Source organism: Lacerta agilis, chromosome 2, assembly GCF_009819535.1.
Source record: "Lacerta agilis isolate rLacAgi1 chromosome 2, rLacAgi1.pri, whole genome shotgun sequence".
Lineage (NCBI taxonomy): Eukaryota > Metazoa > Chordata > Lepidosauria > Squamata > Lacertidae > Lacerta > Lacerta agilis.
Window position 1 is genome coordinate 86,899,717 of NC_046313.1, and position 18,816 is coordinate 86,918,532.

An 18,816-nucleotide genomic window follows, 5' to 3' on the forward strand; every position below is an offset into this window, starting at 1 on the left:
GACTGAAGCAAAGGGCAAGATGGCAATGGGGCAGGATCCTTTGGTGCACCGGTTGACAGCAAGCTAGTTTAGGGGTATATGACAGGCCATGAGGAACATGCAGTTGTGGTCTCCAGCAGAAGGAAATGGTTAGAGGACTCAGGAGGAGGAGCCATAGCTGTCCCCAGCACCTGCCACCTTTCCCTAAGGATACAGCCAGCCTTCTAAAGGGAATCCTTGTACAATCTTTTCCCTGCATGCTATCTAGTAGGCTTGTGAAGACCTTGAAGTACAACTTTCAACAGGTGTTGTTTTATTTAAAAGGTGAAGAGAACCCTGCTTTCCCTTGCCATTCATTTCTAAAGCATGTCTGAGACTGAGACATGTGTCAGGTCATTAAATCCAGCAATAACACCTTGAATATTTTAGAATGTTAGACTGCCACAAAGTAGCTCAGAACAATTTCGTGGGAGATTAACATGGCTATAGTGTAGCTCATCTCTCCCCCCCACCCCACCCCCTGTGCTATATTTTTTAACATCATGGGCATCTGTTGCCAGTTCTGAAATGAATTTCTTTAAGCTTAAACTCAGCCAATGGGATGCCCACTGATTAAGGACTCGGCAATTTATTTTCTGTCTTACTTTAACTGATAAAGAAACCTGGTAGGACATACCAAGTAATATCTAAAGAAGACGAGAGGTTAAACATATGTTCTAATTCCCCCACCCCACCCACTGATAGCAACTGGTGTTAATGGAAGATTCCCTCCCAAGGCAAATAGCAGTTTTAAAGAAGAGGTTTTAGTCAGGATCCCAGCCGAGGAGGAAAATGTTTAACTTCCCCTCTCTACCTTCTGCAAGCCTCCACCTCAACAGTCCTCACCCCCCCCCCCAAATCCAAAAGTTGTTCTTTCCATTTTTAAAGGGGGCACATGAAATGCAAAAAAAGTATTAAGTATCCTGTCTAATATTGCCCTAAATGTGGTTAGGGTTGGAGACTTGAAGAAATGTAACATTACTTTAGTACAAACTTGTATCTTGGATACATTTTGATGAATATATTTTTATTAAACAATACACCAAAATTAGTAACCTATACACAGAAGTAATTTATTGCTAATTAAAATTGTTTGCATGTATGTGGATGGATGCTTGATACAAGAGAGGTGCATATGTGGCTTGAGCATTACTACAGATTACTTTCTTTCTTAAACATTACTTATTACTTTCTTAAACAATCATTGATCGTGCTGATCAATGGTTTTGGAAGCTTAAATAAGTAATGCCAAGATCATTTTCTCATAGTTCCAGTTCTAAGAAATCTCTCACACCTGCAAAGCCCATGGGCAGGTATGCTGACCTGGGCCCGAGATTATGGGTGCCAGCGGCGTGCCAACGTAACATGCCACCATGATGCCACATTATGTTGCGTGTGCTGCAGTGGCATCTGGGAGCCCTGCCAGGCCTCAGACACCACCTCCAAGGCCCCATGAGGCCTCAGATGTGACTTCTGGTGCTTCATGAGGCCCTGGAAATCGCGTTGAAGGCCTTGTAAGGCCTCAGATGCCACCTTTGAAGCCCCGTGAGGCCTCAGGTGCGACTTCCGGTGCTTTGTGAGGCCCTGGAAGTCATGTCGGAGGCCCTGGAAGTGCAGGTGCTGAGCACCCGCGACAAAATTTAAGTGGGTGCCTGGGCACCCAGGGTCCCCTACAGTTGGCCCCAGTGCCCATGGGTAAGAAGAACTGCTGCCTAAATAGGATGCTCATGCAATTCCCATTATCACTAGTGAGGATCTGACCACATTACAATTCATAATTTTCTAGTCAAGTTATGAATCCAACATAAATTGGACAGAAAATCTCCTTCACTATGAGATTTCAAAGTATCTTCACATTTTTGTAGAGCTGTACAACTAAACATAGCCTTATATTTGGGGGAGTAAAGTGGGGAGACCAGAGGAAGCATGGGACAGTTGAAAGCTCTGAATTATAGTTTAGCAACCTTGATCAATGGTTCACCGGAAGGCTTGGGACATGGACAGCCATGAATATATTGTTGCTATAGCAACTACTACATCAAGCATTTGTTGATATGGCACACATTCACTTTCCTGGTGAAACACAAATTAGTCTCAACAGTCAAGCAACATTTCGCAGGACAACCAAACAGGGAATAGCGCCTCATCCCCCTAAATGTGCAGTAAGTACAGTAATATTTTGCAAATGTGACATTACTAAATACAGCTTTTTTATGTGCCTGAGAATTACATTGTGTAGGGTGAACCAAACGAGTCCCATCGGCGCAAGCTCTGCACAAGGGCTTCCACTTCCACAATGTTATCCTCTGCTACTCTCCCCATGCTCCCAAAATTCACCTAAGGCAGTTGGAAGAACCCCTAGAATAGCACATGGGAGGAGGGAATGCTGGCACAGAAAGGATGCTCACCATAGCAGGACACCCACCCATTGTTTACTTTGCCTTTTCCACACTTTCAATGAATGTGTGTGTTCATTCACCCTGCCAAATGGACCTGGCACATTCTCATTCCCCCACTGATTTTAATGAAAAGGCCATTAAAAAAAAATGTCACCAGAGGAGAGAGGGTAGTTGGATTCAACAGCAAATGGGATTAAGGGCTTCACATTTCCTGCTAGTAAAGATACATGGAATGGGAGGATGTGACAGAGGCCTCTGCAACTGGGACATGAAAGCCAAGGTTTGTCTAGAGGCGATGAATTAGCTGCTTATATTCCTCACACTTTCCCCACTAAGCATACTCAAACACAGAACCAATGTTAAGAGATTACTAACGCCTTTCAGATAATAATGATAGTTTATAAAAGTTCAAAGAAACCTAAATATATCCCCAATTAGACTTCACAGCTAGATGCAATGAGATATTCTTCTACTGGCTCATTGAGCACAGGAAGAGCAATGCAGAAGAGCAAGTTAGACTCAGTGATGATGGACACAGCTTCTGTGGGAACACAATGATCAACGCCAGCTCCTAACCATGCTACTCTTCACTGCAGCTAGGCAGAAAGAGGTACAGTTGTATGTATACTGTTTCTCTTGCTCTATCCATATACTTTTAAAAATTTCTGATACATGGTTGTTTTTTTGCTAGAGCACCTTGCCTACAACTTTGCATGCCTCCAACACAGACATCTCAAAGAGTGCCTTGACATAATTTCCGTACGCTGAAAAATATTGACAAGTTCCAAGATCATAATTCTAGCCACATCCTATGAGTGCAATACTGCTAGATAAAATGGATGGCTTATGTGCATATGCCATAGTAAAAACCTTGCAGAATGCACTTCTGACAACAAAAGCGCTTGATCCTCCCACACATCCTCAAAACCCAACCTAAACATGAATTTCTTTAATGGATGCTCAGAAAAAATGCATGATTGAAGACACACATTAGCCTCAAGGAGAGTTTGTTCTAGTATGATAAGCACTTTCACATTGCTTCTGCAAAGAGCTTTGTTTTCTCAGGGCCAAAATTTGCCTTAGGGTATATTTGTGACTATGGCTAACTATTCTAGTTTGCGTTGTTAAATAACAGCTGTGGGGGAGCACAACATGTGGGTAAGGAGGAGAGTTAACCCTTGATCCACGCCCTGCCATTTCAATGAAAATCACCCTCCTGAAGCTGCTGTTTGCTGTGGGAAGGCAACTGCTATAGTGGTGTGAGGGTGATTTTCCTTAGGACCGTGGCACACGAAGGGATGTTTAAACCCACTCTTCACATACCACAGCCTTGACAGCAGTTGTTGTTTAACCAACAGCAACCCATCCAACAGGCATATTAATTCTGATCTTGCATTTAATGAAATATAATTTGGTCCCCAGACTAGTGTTGTAGGGTATTTATAAATTTCTACCTCCAGGGAACATTTTCAACAATGCCTGCTCTGCCAAGGAACATGTGAGCATTCGCTAATGAGCTTTGCACATAAAGAAACTCTGCGTAGGGAAAAGCATAAACAAATCCATGTGGATCATTGTGTGACAGAGTGAACGTGACTTCCTAGTATGTGCTATATGTAACAAAATATGCACGGTATCACATACTGCTATACAGATAATGATATACGGACATATTATTCCTTTTCCAATATGTAAGTGCTATGTGTGTGAAGCAGCCCCAAGCATTTGATGACAATGTATACTGGCTTAAATGTATACTGATTTCTTGACAATGTATATTGGCTTAAAAGACTAAGGACACAAATACAGTAAGAATTAGAAAGGCATCTGTTGGAAAAAGGAGAAGCTTGCAGAGAATAATTACAGTAAATGCTTTGTGTGTCAGTCACATGAATAATTTGCTAGAGAACTTGCTTGACTCACTCAACTCCTTATCGTCTCACTTTGCTATTCTAATATTTTGATTCAATTTGGCTTATTGATTTAGCTGTGCTTTGCTTGACCTTACAGGGGCTGTTTTTGCTCTTTTCAAGTGCCACTTTGTATTGATCTTAGTATAAACCTATAGCTTCTATAATTGGTCTAACACTTATTGGAGGCTGCCCTTGCTCCTGATCAAGGTATCCACAGATCTGGGGAGAATTTAAAACAGTTTTGTTGTCCAGGCCAATTATATTGGCAGCATTATCACTAGCATTTCATTTGTACAACACTCGCTTCCAAAGGGAGAGGTTAATAAGCTGTGCTGCTCAGCCTGCACCACGGTGTTTATTTGGACAGCAAATGGTGAGTCAGGGATGTCAGCTATTCTGAACTCGCCCACTGCTGTGGAGAAAGACTTTGATTCAGCTGTTCACAATTCAATTACAAGGAAGTCATCATTCTCATAAGGAAGAAAACTAGTGCAATAAGATCTGTTAAGGGATCAATCTCTATAAGAAGAATGCCTTCAGATGAGCTGATGTGCTAATTGTTGGTAAGGCAGTAGCATAGGCACATGCAGTGCCCAGATTTACGTATAAGCTAAACAAGCTATAGCTTAGGGTCCCACTCTCTTGCCCCCCCAAAAAAAAATTAAAGAAAAAAAACTGGATGTACATTTCCAAAATATAAGATAAAAAACAAATAAAATAAAACTTTTGTTATTGCCAAATGCCAATGTGTTTGTATTATTAAGTTTGTTATGAATAAAAAATCATTTTATGTTAGAGCTTAATAATTATTTCACTATTAATATACTTCTTCTTAATTGTATTTCACTATTAATATACTTGATTGTATTTCAGTTCAACAATTACTTTGGAAAAATGCGTATTTTCTGCTGTGCAAATGGCTTTAGATACCTATTAGGTCCATAAATTACCATCTAGCATATATTCAACACAAAAAGCAGCGACAATTTGTTGTTGACAAAGGACAGCTGGACATATAAAGGGCCCCATTACCTTCAGTAGCTTAGGGCCTCATAAAACCTAAATCCAGCCTTGCTTATGGTAAATGGCTTTACCTAATAGTCTCTGAAATAAGCAACCACGTTACCTTCAGCTGTTAATTGACTACACTCTTTTATAACAAAATAAAAAAATTCCTTCCAGTAGCACCTTAGAGACCAACTAAGTTTGTTCTTGGTATGAGCTTTCGTGTGCATGAACACTTCTTCAGATACACTGAAATAGAACAAACCAAGAACAAACTTAGTTGGTCTCTAAAGTGCTACTGGAAGGAATTTTTTATTTTTTATTTTGTTTTGACTATGGCAGGCCAACAGGGCTACCTACCTGTACACTCTTTTATGTTGGTTTATTTTTATAAATTGCTTTGTATGTTAACCAAAAAGTGTGATAGAAATAATCATAACTAAATAAATCACAGGAGGGCAGAGAGGTACTCGCCCACCTGTGTCTCCACAATATCACAACATCTATATTCTTCTTTTTCAAAACTATTTCCTGTCCTCATAGTTCCAAAGAGTTTCACAAGTCTGAACAAGAAGGAAGGGTTGTAAGGACATCTGCAGTCCTTTCCCAAACCATTTTCTCCTTCCATTACAAACCCAGTTCCCTCGCCACACTATATATCTCTTCCCGTCATGTTAGCACAGAAAAGATTCTGCTGAAAACTAATTTTTAATTGGAAGACAGTGATTAGTCTAAGTAAATTATATATGTATAATTGGGGTTAATTCTGGCCACACAGAATGTGCTCGTTCTAAAATCAGAATGTGCACATTTTAATTTATAAATCCATATTTCTTGGCCACATTAAGATGTGCTAGCCACATTTATATTATTATGCCTTCTAAAAATATCAATATCAAGACAATTTTTATTGCTTCTGATTTAAGTTCCTGAATATTTTCCAATATTAAAAACTTATTTAATATAATGAAGCCTCCAGAAATATTACCATTAAACCATCAATAGCTCTTGTTCTCTTCACATTTTCATATAGTTTAATTTTATTCCAAGGCATCATTGCAGTCCCTTATTACATTATATAATAAAAGTTGCCATTTTTCAACATGTAAATGTTGTAAGAAATAATAAAGCTAGATGTTATCCATGCCGGTATTATAGGAAAACCTAAATCAATATATAGGGAGCACAGCCCAATGTGCATGTACTTGAACATTTCAAAATGCATTCAGAAGGGATTTGAATCAGTATAATGGTACAAGGAGAAACATTCAAAGGCCTAGCAATACTCTTATCTTAATGCAGTTCATTTTCCAGTTTTAGAATGATAGTTCCATTCGCAAAACTCTAGACATCGCATCTAGTTTGGTAAATTGTTGTCTGGTCACAGAATCAGCTTTGATTTTATGAATAATTACCTGGTTAGTCCACTGCTGTAAATGGAATAGGACTTGCAAATGTTACCTGCACGTAGCCTTCTTACAATGAATCACACTGTACCCTGCTTTGTTATATGTGCAATGTCACTTACTAAGCTATGTAATAACTGTCTCCGTGTGTGTGTGTGTGTGTGTGTGTGTGTAGTCTGATTACAAAACATTGTCTTCTGACAATGTTTGCTTCAGATCCCAAATTCTGTAGGCAGAAGGAAATTAAATTAGAAAAGCTAAGAGAGAGAGAGAGAGAATACAATCTAGTTTTGTCTGAGAAATGGCTATAATAATAGGCAAGTAGGAAAGCACTGAGCAAAACTTGTTTGGATGACAAGTCTGTTATGCAAGTATATATACTCCTAGGAGTCAAAATGCATTTGTTAACAACAAATCATACCAACCAACCCAAATTTTCTTCTGTGATGTGGAAATGGGTATAATGGACAAGGAGGACTACTGTGGATATAATGTATCCTGACGTTAGGAAAACTTTTAGTTAGACATCCCCCTAACTAAAATGAAGAAATGCATTTTAGAAAGTGGATACAATATTGGTTGGAAGCAAAACCCAAAAGAGTTATAATACATCACTGCGCTCAAGAAAAGATTATTCCTTGCCCCTGTGTTAACACAGGGAGACCAGATTTACAAGACTAGAATTACAAGACATTAGTACTTTAGATCAACCCTTGAATTGCTCCTATCCTATCACTACCTCGCTACTAAGCATTGACTAGACCTCAAGTGAGCAACGGGCACACAGATGATGGATAACTGTTGGACACAGGAGAAAAAGCAATGCGTTTGAGTTGCAGAAAATCAGATGCTTCACAACTCTATGAACAATGCAAAATGTATTTCCAAGGAAGTTGTGGAATCCCATTCCACTAAGGCACAATAAAGTCAATTAGAAATTCATGCATATGTTTAAGTCTAGAGTACTCTTCAAGCAACAACTCGCCTTCCTTTGCATCACTGTCGCTGCAGCCTTCTACGTTCTGGGGACTGAACTTCTGCAGTGGAGATCCTTCTCTATTTTTGTAGGCTCCCTGCACAATTTAGAACTCTGATCTTACAAGATTTCAAATTGCACAGGGAACCCACACAAGTAGGCTCCATGCTGCAATGTGTACAAGTAAAAAACAAAACAAAACACCAGCTTGGTTATGGCAACACAGTACCTTCATATTTAGAAATTGTAGCCATATTTCCCACAACAAAAGCTGCAGTCTTTTATATACCGTGTTTCTCCTAAAATAAGACACCGTCTTATATTTTTCCCCCTCAACAAAACACAGTATGGCTTATTTTCAGGGGATGTCTTATTTTAAACGCGTCGCATCGGTACGCTGCATAGCCACGCCTCTCCAGGCTGTTTTAATGGGAGGTGCCGCATCACTATGGCTTATTTTCGGGGCATGGCTTATTTTCAGGGAACGGCTTATATTTCGCAAATGCATAGAAATCCTGCTATGGCTTATTTTATGGCCATGTCTTATTTTAGGAGAAACACGGTACTTACCACTGGGTATAGTCTTATTCATGTTAACAGGATTGCACCACTATTCCTAGTTTGAGAAACGCATCTCAGCGATCCTTTGCACCCTGTGGTTCTGAATTCCCAAAATGCAGAATAGGACACAAAACTATTTTCAATAGATGCTGATTTTATATCCTGTAATCAAAGCAATGAGCTGTCCCTTCCATTAAAATTGTAACGTTCTATCCATTTTGTTAAAAAGAGGTGCAGCTGAAACAGAAGGAACCGATGGATCAGCTGATTCTTACTGACCATCATCTGCCACTTTATCAAACAAATGACTTACAAACTAACTGCAGGAGGGGAATACATTTGTGTATTGCTGTAGCTATAAAGAAACCAATTTTTGTCAAGCCATTTAGCCCATTTCTAGAAGCACGTTTAAATAAAAACTTCCACATATAATTTATAAGGGAAAAAACCATCCCGCGAGTTACTTGATTTTCACCTACCTTTTCAGCTGCATGGGAAGTGCAAAAAAATATTGGAATAAAGGCAAGCCATACTATACAAGTCGTGTACATAGTGAATCCAATGGGTTTGGCTTCATTAAAATTCTCCGGGACACCCCGAGTCTTGATAGCATAGACAGTACATGTAACCATGAGGAGAATGCTATACCCCAAAGAACATATGATTTGTAGATCCGTAATGTCACATTTGAGGACTCCTCTGGCTTGATCTGGTTCCATAGGCTTATGCTCATCATAATCTATTATACTGTTTGGTGGGTCAACTGCAAACCAAATAAAAACCCCAAGAAGCTGTACTGATATCAAACTTGAAGTAATTGCTAGTTGTGATGTTGGACTAATAAGCCGGGGTGCTGTCACTGATTTTTTGCCCTGTTCAAATATGCGGTAGATGCGGTTTGTTTTAGTCAACAGAGCTGCGTAACTTATGCACATCCCCAATCCTAAGAAGATACGCCGGAAGGAGCACACAGCAACATCTGGCTTGGCAATCATCAAGAATGTGATGATATAACACAGAAATATTCCTGTCAATAGAACATAGCTGAGTTCCCTCCCAGAAGCCCGCACAATGGGGGTGTCGTTGTATCGAATGAAGGTTGCCATAACAAAAATGGTGGCAATAATTCCAAGCATGGCCAAGAAGACCGGGATGACTGCCCACGGGGAATGCCACTCCAACTTCACAATAGGGATAGGGCTGCATCCTGTACGATTCTCATTTGGCCGTTGACTGTAGGAGCAGATCTTGCAGGTCACTTCGTCAGACTGGTATTGGTATCCATCGCACAGCTCACATTGCCAGCAGCAGCTCATCCCTTTAATAATCCTCTTTCGTTCTCCCGGTTTACAGGGAAGGCTGCAGACAGAAGTAGGGACCTTCTTCGTTCCTTTGCCCCACTGCATTTCATCCATCTATGGGTAAAAGAATGCAAAGTAAATAGGACTGGTTATCTGGAAGTAGTTATCAAGCAGCCCTTGGTAATTACAAGGGGAAAAGAAGGTGTGCACAGGTGGCATCATGGAAACAATCCATTTTCTGCTAAAATTTGATATATGCATATTCAATTCTGTACATATATTTGGGGGAAATGGATATAGCCATGTTAATCCACCACCAAGTAAATGAGGGCTGTTGCTGAGAAAGAGAAAACAGAATTAAAATTTCACACTGGAAGTGAAAAATAAGCAAATGATATAAAGGTTATTAGGGAGATGCTATAGGAAATAATTGCATGTAGGATCCAGCATTGTTGAAATGATATTTCAAATGATATATAACAATGATATAAAACAATCAGCTGAAATATTTTGGCATTCTCTCTCGTTTCCTTTGCAACACAGTAAATGCTCGTATAGCCATGCAAAACTTCTTATAACCTTATAAGTCATAAAGATTTCTTAAAATTGGAAATTGTTTAATAAACACTGAAGTTTGAATTTGATTTAGGCATCTTGGTCTAAAATCTAAGCTAAAGGGGTCTTCACACACCAATGCAATGAATGCCAATGCTCCCCAGTGCTAAGGTGCCCCCTTCCATCGAAGTCCAGAGGCAGTGTAGGGGAGAAAGAGCTGTAAAGTTTAGAATAAAGTTTAGAATAAAGTGTTTTCCCTTTACTGACTTCCATGGGTGGGTGGATGTCAGTTCTGTCCCCAGTGGGACAGATAGTCTCAACCAATGCCTAAGCAACCACTCACATATTTTGTATTTTAATAAAGTTGTGGCCAAAATTATGCCAAAAAAACCTTAAACTTAAACCTCTGTGTGAAGTGTGTTTCTTTGAGGGGTGGTTTGGGGACCTCGACATGCAAGTGATTTCTTCACACATGTTTTCAACACACAAAGGTTCACATGAATCCCTCTTTAGTGCAATATAGATCTGCCACATGACCCATCTAATAAAAAGTAACCTGGTCTGGGCCCTTGGGATATATGCATCCGGGGGGAAATGTAATTTCATATTTAGAAACATTTCTCTATTAGCAGTCACTATTTGAAACTAACCAATATAATGGAGTTACAGGTAGGTAGCCGTGTTGGTCTGCCATAGTCAAAACAAAATAAAATAAAAAATTCCTTCCAGTAGCACCTTAGAGACCATATAATATAATGGAGTATTGATACAAGATGCCAAAAGTGAAATAGAAATCCATGGAAAATTATGGATGCTCTTTTCCTTTTCTTTCCATTCCTTTTTGTGTAGCAAGAATGCACCTCATCATACCTCTAAATCAGTAGCCTCCAAAAGCTATTTGTTTTGTTGCTTCTGGCAAGAAAATTAATTATGGAAAAACTACCTGTTACAGATGGACATGGGTGGCGCTGTGGTCTAAACCACAGACCCTAGGGCTTGCCGATCAGAAGGTTGGTGGTTCAAATCCCCACGATGGGGTGAGCTCCTGTTGTTCGGTCCCAGCTCCTGCCCACCTAGCAGTTCGAAAGCACATCAAGTGGAAGTAGATAAATAGGTACCGCTCTGGCGGGAAGGTAAACGGTGTTTCCGTGTGCTGCTCTGGTTCGTCAGAAGCAGCTTAGTCATGCTGGCCACATGACCTGGAAAGCAGTCTGTGGACAAATGCCGGCTCCCTTGGCCTATAGAGTGAGATGAGCGCGCAACCCCAGAGTCGTCCGTGACTGGACCTAATGGTCGGGGTACCTTTACCTTTACCTGTTACAGAAGCCATTGACGAAACCAGCAAATGAAATTGGGAAATCAAATGGATGTCACAGACTTTTAACAAATAAAAATAAATAATGTGTACCTGGTGTGTGGTTGTGGTTGTATGTGTGTATGTCCAGTGTGTGTGTGTGTGTGTGTGTGTGTGTGTGTGTTAATATATGAGAAAGCCTGGTAATTCCTCAGTGACAGAGCATATGTTTTGTGGGTTCAAGATTGCAGGGTCACTGAAGTTGAAAAAGTTATCTCAAGTTCAGGTAGCAGGGCTAGGAAAGGAAGACTTATTTAGACCCATTAGAGTTCCTGTCAGTTAGAGTTAGCAATACTTGCTAGATAGACCTGCTGGTAGAAATTCAGGGCAGTTTCAGCCAAAACATACTTCTCTATTTCCAGAGTGGTTTCTCACTCTGTGGTCCCTCAAGCGCCATTTATTGCTGCTGCTACACGTTTTGAATGATGGAGATTGATGACAGACCAAAAAAAGGGGGGGGGGATGCAGAAAGGAAAACCCTTCTTAATTCCTTCAGAACTAACATTTGTTTGAACATACCGCCTCAGGAAGAAAGGTTTGTTCACATGGGGATTTTCTGCTTCCCACTTTATATTACTATATATTGTTGGGAAATGATGGACACAAACACAAACTGGTTTTTCTTTTCCATGTAAATCCCCAATCTATTTATCGTATAAGAGAACAAGTTACTCATTGTAGGCAAAATCCCCACATGAGTTGTACTTGTAGGAGAATAATGACTGGTGACTTGTGGAGCATGTGTCCCAAAGCATGCTCCACAATGCGTTTAAGCCCATTTTGGAACTGGCTCAAAGGGGTGGAGGGTTGAACATGAAATGGGTTAGATCAATTTGAGTAGAGGACTTGCATTTTTTGACCCACACCCTTTTCAAATACTTGTCACATCACATTTCTGTTGGAGAGAGAGGAACTGAATTTTAGATGCCATTCTCTCATAGATCCATTTTTGACAGAGCCTCAAATCATCTGGATTGGGGCCTTTAATCTCTGGCAGGTGACATTCACCTCATCATCAGAGCATCACCGTATATTTTGCACAAACTACCAGTGACTGGAGAGTGAAAGGTATCCATTTCCTGAAAAAGATACCACAGTTCAGCCTGAATACAGTCCTGAATACAGTTATATATTTTGGATCTGTGGGGCGCCAATAGATTGTACAAACTATGAACTGGATGTGAGCCCTTTAGGCAATTTGCTCAGGCCTATGAGCCTAACCAGACAAAATCTGGACCGTGGATCAAAAATTATTCAGTTACTCAGATTCATTATTGACAAAATATTGGTCAGTCTAGAGCACTTGGCTGATAGCTCCATGGAAAACATTAACCCCCTCATTGTTTCAGGATCTTTACCGTAATGGGAGTAGTGAGCAGAGAAAGAGAGAGGGGCATTTATATCTTGTACATTATCTATTATCATACTGGAGGACTTACATGAGAAAGCTTGAAACAGAAATGGCCTGTCATTAGACAACCTCTTTATTTTACGTGCCGGAGAAAACCGAAGGGGGAAAAATATGAATAAATTAATTGGTCAAGAAGGCTACACAATAAATGAAACTGCTAACAGCATCTGCTGACCCTTCCAATGTGCAAGCAGACAATGTACATGAAAATAAAATATTTGCAAAGCTTATTTATCTTCCACTTACCTGCACTCACAGCCATGCTCCCTTTACATTGTTGAAGACTGCAAACAAGGTTTTAGCCGTTATTGAGGGGGTCACTGTCATTTCTGGACACTAAGGGAGTATCTGTATCTTTTCCAGACAAAAACTGCTCATTTCACCTTTAAAATGAAATGGCTTTATATTCCCAGTTGTCGACCTCGATGGGATCATGCACAGCTCAAAAGACTCCTTCGGAAGAATAGCAGGAATCATGTCTAGCTCACACAAGCTTTTCTGGTATCCGTCTAATATTTGGGGAGTGCAGCTGTGGCTGTCTCACTTTTTCTTTCAAAGCTGATGCCATTATGCAACAGAATGCAATATTAGTGTTTCAGGATGTCAGGGCTAGATACGTTTTCACCTAGCGACACAGAATAAAAGCTAGAAAAAGGTCAACCATGACAAAAGGAGGAGGAAGGAAATTTGAGAAAATAAGTGTTATGATAGCCACGATTTCTCTTGCTTGCTTTGATTGAAACCCAAAGGGTCTGTGTGCAGAGCACAAACCACACACAGTGGGAGTCTTCCAGCCTGCCTTCTCAATATATTAAGAGCTTCTGGCGCTCCAGGGGGCTTCTGGAGCAAATCCATTGTGGCAGGAGGGGCTGCAGCTAAAAAAGAAAATTCACAAACACAGATGCTGTTTCTTTGCTCGCAATGTGCAGGGGCATCGCTAGGGTGGGCAGGAGGGGCGAGCCACCCCATGTTCCAGGGGAGGGGGGGTGACTTTCAGCATGCCCACCCCACAACTCATAAATTGCTCAGTGCAGCAGCTGGCTTACACAGCACACACTTTGGTTTTTCCTTCCTGCTGGGAAGAGCCACAGAAGCACAGCTCTGCCCAGCCAGGGCTCCACCCAGCAGCCTGGTACATTTCACCAGGGCACTGCCCTCTCAGGGGGTACAAAGGTGCCATCTTCAAGGGGTGACATTTGGCACCTCCACCTAGAGCCTCAAGCACAAGCCAGAGCAAATCCAGTGGCTTTGGGCTTAGGAATGACAACAGCACTGCAAAACCATTAGCTGTGCTTGCTTTACTCAGTCCACCTGGACCTGGGGTACCATCCGCCCACACCCCTTCAAGTCACAATGAGTGTTTTGCGTTCCCCCACAATGCTTTGCTGCACCTCATTTGCATATGAGGTGTCGCAAAGCATTGTGGGGGAACACAAAACGCTCACTGTGACTTGAAGGGGTGTGGGCGGATGTGGGGGGGGGTGTGACAAAAAAAATCCACACCGGGTACCACTTGGGCTTGCTATGCCTCTGGCAATGTGGAGATGGTTTGATCCTAACTCTTATCAGGATTTTAGATGCTGCCTCTCCCAACTCTACCTCATCCACAAAAGCAGAAGCAGATGGGATTATACTACTATTACAGTATGTGCCCATGTATTTATGAGAGGGGGGTGGGGAGAGATTGCATGTTTGAATATGTCCTCATTTAAAAACAGCAACAGCATACTTGTGTGTAGAAAACCAGTTTGTCAGGGAGACAGCTAAGTCTCAGCCTTTTTTCCCAGGACATGGTAGTTTTCCTATAACAAAATCAACAATCAATCACACAAAATCCATCTTGGTTCTCAAGTGGCACTGTGTGCCTTTTCATGCTCCTGAAGTATGGCTTCTGACGACAGCAGCCATGTGGGAGCACCTGCCTTGCGGTTTCAAAATGTGCATAAATACTGGAAGCATGGCCAGGACCGATGGGAAGGGCTCTTTTCTATTCAATTGTTCTCCTCCCAAGTTGGTGATCCAGCAGGAAAGAAAATTCAGGCCATGAGTGCCACCCATAAAATTGCAATAAGGTATTCATAAGGGACGCAGGTGGCGCTGTGGTCTAAACCACTGAGTCTAGGGCTTGCCGATCAGAAGGTCGGTGGTTCGATACCCCGCGATGGGGTGAGCTCCTGTTGTGTGGTCCCAGCTCCTGCCCAACTAGCAGTTCGAAAGCACGTCAAAGTGCAAGCAGATAAATAGGTACCGCTCTGGCGGGAAGGTAAACGGCGTTTCCATGCACTGCTCTGGTTTCACCATAAGCGGCTTAGTCATGCTGGCCACATGACCCGGAAAAACTGTCTGCGGACAAACGCCGGGTCCCTTGGCCTGTAAAGCGAGATGAGCGCTGCAACCCCAGAGTCGTCCACGACTGGACCTAATGGTCAGGGGTGTGTATATCTTTACCTTATTCATAGCATAAAACGAGGTGGGGTCAGATCAGAGCAAGGAGAAGAAATTACCTTGCAGCAAAAGTTGTTGAAAGGGAGTGGAATTGTGGTGATCCAAAGGAGATCCAAGGACTCCCGCAGGTGCAAGGAATACAAGTTGCCTAGTGACAATGGCCAATCAAGTGTGAACAAAGGGCATGATACTGGATGTGTCTGTGGTCAAGGAATAGCTTTCTGGAACAGAGCAAGAAAAAGCCCCCTCTCCATCTCTTGTAACAGCTTCTGTAAACGTGCTTCCCTTGCCAAAAGGAATGTTTCTGCAATATCTCTCTTGTTTTATTCTGAACAATTCCATGCAATGTTTAAAAATCAGTACAGAAATAATCATGTGAGTGTTAATTAACACACCATGCTTGAAAATAACACCCCCCCCCTTTTGTAGCCACAGTTGTCCCCTGCAGCTGCTTAATAATAGCTACACTACAATTTCCAAGGATAGATTAGGGGGGGAAGAGTTGAGGATTGTTCTCAGGTTTGTTGTTATCTTGCAAATTCCATCCCAACTCCAGTTACTAAGTCAGCAGTTCAAATAGTTTTTTGAATATTTAGCCTCATAGATAGGAGTATTTGCATGATTTAGCTCCCTGGGCTTATCCATTTAAGTCTTGTAATTAGTTTCTAAATCCTAGGCTTCAAAATGATAATAGTTTGAAGCTAAGAATATGTCAATAATATGCAGTCGATATGAACTACAATATACAAATTAAAATATGTGAAATTACCTAAGAAGGAAAAAAGAGAGAGAGAATTAGTTTCCCAGTTAAAGATTGAAATTGTAAGTTTTTGATCTGCAATGACTAAGAACCCATTGTACAATTGTGCAGCTAATAATTACGGAAAGGAAGATCTTCCCCAAGCCAGTACAGCCCTGGTTGCCTAGCAAACTTGCTGTCTGGTCTGGTGCTGCTATTTAATACCAGCTTGATACATAATAAAACATCTACTATCTAGGACAGAGGTAGTCAGCGCAGTAACCCTCCAGATGTTGTTGGACTACAATTCCCAGCATCCCTAGCCATTGGCAATACTGGCTGGAGCTGATGAGAGTTGGAGTCACCATCATGTTGGGCTCAACCCTATCCTGGGCTTAATCCTAAATGAGAAGGCTCATCTGGCTTGCACTGCTGAGTCCTGAATGGATGAGTTGTGCCACCGGGACAGACAAATTAAGGAACCTCCCAATGCAATAACCACCGCCCTTCCATGACAGCTTCCCTGCCTGAGCCTTCAGAAGGGTTTGGATTGACAGTTGTGAATCCAATCTGTTGGTTATGGGGAAAACCCACAGGCTACCTTGTTGTGGTTTTTATGGCCATCATGACAACCATGGATGCAGCACACCCAACGGATCACATGCTAGACTGATTTTTCTTGGCATATCTGAGGGTGAACAACTTGTCAATTGTAGAAGTCAATTTTTCAGTGTATTACTATATTGCGGTTGGAGGCTTTCAAACTTGCAGACGCTCTGTTAGTGACAAGTCCACTAACATCATACACAGAAAAGAACCTGGCCAATGGTATGCCACCCATCCTTCGGATTGAACAGTGGTTGGTTCAAAAGCAAAAGTTTATGAAAGGTAGCCTCACAGACGTTCTCTTTTGTGCACAATCTTCAGCTCCCTTTTGTCATCCTCCAGCCACTGCTAACTTAAACATCTGTTATTATTCTGCTCCAAACCAGCTTTATGGGAGCATAAAGGATGCAGAAGAGAGGCGTGGCATGGTAGATTGGGACCATTTGGAATTGACCCTATAATTCTGTCATGGCTGATTAAATGGGAGTTTGTAGACCGTGTCAATATGCCTGATGTGTATTAGTAAATAGTAAACAGCAGTGATTAATAAATATTACTACAGCTGACCTTTCAAATAATTGCTTCATCCAGTGACTTTGTGTATATTTCTCTTAACTGGTTTGGGTGTGTTTGTCATAAAATTACATAGTGGAGTGGAAGTATGTTGCAAAGGCTTCCCAATAAGTTATGTGATCTCTTTATACACACATTTAACTTTATTTTCTGGCTTTCTCTTTTGTTGTAAGAAAGAAACCTGGCTCTGTTTAGAATGGCAACATTCCCAAGGTGAGGAGGATGACACTAAACAAGTGCTTCTTGAATCACAGAAAGTGAGCGTAATATCTGAACTAATCACGACTGGTTCCTGTTGGAACATTTCTGTGTTGAGATAAAAGGGCTTCTAGAACTCCTTTAGGCACCACTGCTATATTCCAAAAGGAGTATTGATTATACCATTAAAAACCTGATCATGAATTCTGCAGCTGACTGCTGGATTTTCTCTCTTTGCAGTTTGTCTACTCTGAATGCGATTCCAAAAGAACATTTTATCTCTCTTGATTTCTTAAGCAACTTGAATGCTGCCGCTAGATTTTACCGGTAAGTCTGCTCATCATTCCTTCCTAAATGGAGGCACCAGTTTTTTTACAATGAGTCTTGCATACCATCTTCTGCATTGCAGAACATCCTGCTTCTTGCTCTTCACTATGGAGAATATTGCTTATGAATATGAGAACAGCCCTTAATATTACTATGAAGTGTGTGACAATGACGGGGAGAGTTGTAATTCCAGGAATTATTTGTTTCTGCTCTTTAAAATACAGATAAAAAAACTGGGTTATTTCCAAGTAATGAATATGAGTTTCTTCATACTAAAATGCTATTTTACTTATTTCATATATTTATATATTACTTAATCCCAAGATAGCTTCTAGGCAGCTGCAAAAAGAATATATGGCAAACAGTAAACTACATTTTTAATGTTAGATGTTTTACTGGGGTTTTAGAATTTCTTGGAGGCCACCAAATGTGGCTGGGGCAGCCCAGTCAGATGTGTGGCATATCAACATCATCAACAACAACAATGTGGCTGTACGGTGAGCACTGATCGCAGCCAAGGCGATGCCTGGTACATGGCATATAGGAGAAGAAAGCTCTATTGTTGTTTCAGCCAGCATTAAACTGAAAAGCTGCTATATGGTAACCATATAGAGATGCACCTGTCCTGGATTTTGACTGGGCGAGAGTGATCCTCATGTGGGGTGTGGCAGCAGACTCTTTCCAAAAGGTTTTTGCTGCTGCAGTATAATTTTAAGTAGCCACCACATGGCCCCATAGCACTTGTTTCCCACCCTTTGTCAGTCCACAGCAGGGCCCCTAGGATTTATTTGCTGATGGATGTCTTCCTGGCACAGTAAACAATGCCATTCCCTCCAAGCCAGTAAATCTCCTGTTCTAGCTTCATAGGCTCAGTTTAGGCACCACATAAAACCTCTGCTGCCAAACTCTCTCTGTATATATACACATATTATATATGCACACACAAGCATAATTTCCTTCCCCAAAAGTGATTAGATCTCTGCATGTTCCCTATACTGTATTTGGTTTTCCTCTTGTTTTCTTCCTGTG

General features: G+C 41.2%; 1 protein-coding gene across 3 annotated transcripts in view; it reads right to left on the reverse strand.

Moving 5' to 3' along the window:
* GRM7 (glutamate metabotropic receptor 7) overlaps window positions 1-18,816 on the reverse strand; it is a 391,610-nt gene that overhangs the window by 66,606 nt on the left and 306,188 nt on the right. For 2 of the 3 annotated variants that reach the window (XM_033141171.1, XM_033141169.1), the window contains exon 8: window positions 8,758-9,693. The exons of the other annotated variant lie outside the window; for it this stretch is intronic. In XM_033141171.1, the coding sequence (XP_032997062.1) occupies window positions 8,758-9,693 (936 nt within the window). The remainder of the gene's footprint in view (window positions 1-8,757; window positions 9,694-18,816) is intronic. 3 annotated transcript variants of the gene reach the window in all.